This window comes from Pundamilia nyererei, unplaced genomic scaffold (assembly GCF_000239375.1).
Source record: "Pundamilia nyererei isolate P.nyererei 1_Seehausen unplaced genomic scaffold, PunNye1.0 scaffold00189, whole genome shotgun sequence".
NCBI classification, from domain to species: Eukaryota; Metazoa; Chordata; class Actinopteri; order Cichliformes; family Cichlidae; genus Pundamilia; species Pundamilia nyererei.
The window spans coordinates 886,494-888,932 of NW_005187590.1; the positions used below are offsets into that span (position 1 = coordinate 886,494).

General features: G+C 39.9%; 1 protein-coding gene across 1 annotated transcript in view; it reads left to right on the top strand.

The window, feature by feature from the left end:
* The window catches only part of LOC102210679 (ral GTPase-activating protein subunit beta-like), a gene marked incomplete at its 5' end in the record, with an annotated part of 21,633 nt that extends 19,215 nt beyond the window's left edge, over positions 1-2,418 (top strand). Inside the window, 8 exons of the mRNA XM_005747142.1 lie at positions 64-222; positions 456-573; positions 657-779; positions 1,291-1,370; positions 1,471-1,549; positions 1,893-1,947; positions 2,032-2,171; positions 2,246-2,418. Coding sequence (XP_005747199.1) covers positions 64-222; positions 456-573; positions 657-779; positions 1,291-1,370; positions 1,471-1,549; positions 1,893-1,947; positions 2,032-2,171; positions 2,246-2,418 — 927 coding nt within the window. The remainder of the gene's footprint in view (positions 1-63; positions 223-455; positions 574-656; positions 780-1,290; positions 1,371-1,470; positions 1,550-1,892; positions 1,948-2,031; positions 2,172-2,245) is intronic.
* Positions 2,419-2,439: the final 21 nt, after the last annotated feature.

Here is a 2,439-nt window from a genome sequence, read left to right on the forward strand (position 1 = left end):
TAAATATTTCTAAGCATAAATGACAATCAACATTACAAAACCTAACAGTGTCTCTCTCTGTAGGATCCAGGTATCAGTGGTGTTCCAGCTCCGCTTGTGGTGCTCGACTCATCTCTTCCTGGTTTCTTTGACAGCCTGAGAAATTTGGACCAGCAGCCATCAAGAATCTACGATTCCACCTTTATCTTCTACATGGGAGCAGGACAGAGGACAGAGGCTGAGGCAACCTAAATAGAGTTTTAAATGAGCAGCTGACTGTGTTCAACATTTGTTTCAATTAAATATATTTTGTATATAGTTTTAGATCGGTTAAGGTTGTTTTCTTCTCTTTCAGTGTCATTTTGTGTGGACAATGACACACTGTCAGATCTAGATACAAATATTTGCGAATTGTTGTAATGTTTTTTGAAAATGTTGCTCTTGTTGTGTTAATTTTATTATCTGTGTGTGTATAGATCCTGAAGAATGTGGAGTCAGCCTGCAATGTCCATTCACACTTCCTTGACTTCCTGTCATCTCTTGGTTGGCCGGTGGAGGTGGGACAGGTGGGCAGGGTCAGCACTAGCAGATCCGGTATGTGTTGCTGATTGGGCCATTCACAGAACACTCTTAAGGCTTTTCTTGCTGATGCCGATTGGTTATTTTCTTTCTACCAGAATTTTCTTCTGTGCTGGGTGACAGCGGAGGGAGTGTGTTTGACGGGAAGCGGTTCATCCTGATGTCCACAGACAGTCTGACAGAGCTCACCTTCATTGTCCCATCACTGCTACACAGTCATGGTAACACATAATGTACATTAGTGAAACACTTAATCCAAGCTTCTGACCCAGAGGGTTTGTGTGGTGTGTGACTTGAGGAAGCATGTTAGTGTTTGAGATGCAAGTTTTATGTCTTCATTTTGGTTTTTGGTTTTATGTATTCAAATCAACACTCCTGTAATTACTCATGTAATAATGAAACCACATTAAGCAAAGTTATTAAAAATAAGATGATTCAAAGAACATGAAACACTGAAACCTGATGTGATCTAGTTGGGAACAAGAAAGAGCTTCACCTATGACTCGCCCAATCTTCAAATCTGAGTGTCAACAAAACAGAAAATCACTCATAAGTGAAACTTTTGAATTAATATTTACATTAAATATTGAATATTTCTGCTAAAACATAATAGTGTGAAATCTAACATTTACTATGATTTTAAGAATGCATGTCACCATATAAGGTTGTGAGTAATTTATAAATTTTGTATGAATACATTTTATTTGACCCATTTTGTTTTCTTTGAACTAGATGGCTCGTCAAAGAGTTCAGAGGTGTTGTTCCCACCTGCTGAGTCACCACTCAACCTACCACATCACTCTAAATCCAATGTATGGACTTTCAAAATAAAAGACTGTTTTCCTTGTTCCTCTAATTTGTATCTTACGTACTCGTTTCTTACTTGTCTCTTGATCTTTCATGTCTGTGCAGAGTTATCCAGCAATGATGCCATGTAACAGCTCTGAATGCAACTTGATGATAGTTTGGGTCGAACGGTTCGAGGACATTGGTAACTATGATTCATTTTTCTGAAAACAGAAGTTCATGCTTGCTCTGTGCAAATTTAAAGTCCATGGTGACATTACAGATCACATAGACAAAGAGACTACCAGTGAGAGATGTCTTAAATTCAGAAGAGTTTGCTGAAGAGACTGAGACACATAGAGTGATCAACACACTCAGGCCAGCTCAAAGACAAAGTGTTATACTACTCACACAGTTCACTACATGTTTAAACACAGGCTCTGGAATCTTAATGGCCTGGCCTATGGCAGATTAACTATTAATGTAGGTGATCTGGATCTAATATGTCTATGCCGTGAATGGAGGATAAATGTGTTTTTGTGTTTCAGAGAATTTCCCTGTGTCTGGTCTCCTGTCACATACCAGGTCACAAACAGAGATGAGGTAAAACTCTCATTCATTCTCACGCTTTAAGACTATGAAAAATCTTAAAATGTGCAAACACACTTTTGTCCATCAATCTGTTAGTATATCCACAATCCAGCTGATTTTTATACATCCTCTGAAAACTGGACTCTACCGAATCCATGTCAGTGAAAACACCACCAGCAAGTTTGGTTTGGTAGTCCCATTGGTCAGCGGGAGTGTGGTCAGCAAGAGGTCACTGGGTACGTGTCTCCTTGTCTTCATGTCTGCATCTGTGACTGCCTTTTTTCCTGTCTGACCGTCTCGCTGTCTCCAGGTTTTTTGGTTAGGGAGATGGTGATAAACTGGTGCCACCGAAGATTGTTAGAAAGTGACTCTACTCCACCACCTCACATTAGAAGAAAGCACATGATCAATGACATCACTCTTCGCTACCGCAGCCGCCACTCTGAACCTGCCTTTTACTCTTCCCTTTTCTATGAACCCTAATCTGCTAGCCCTGCAATTGCG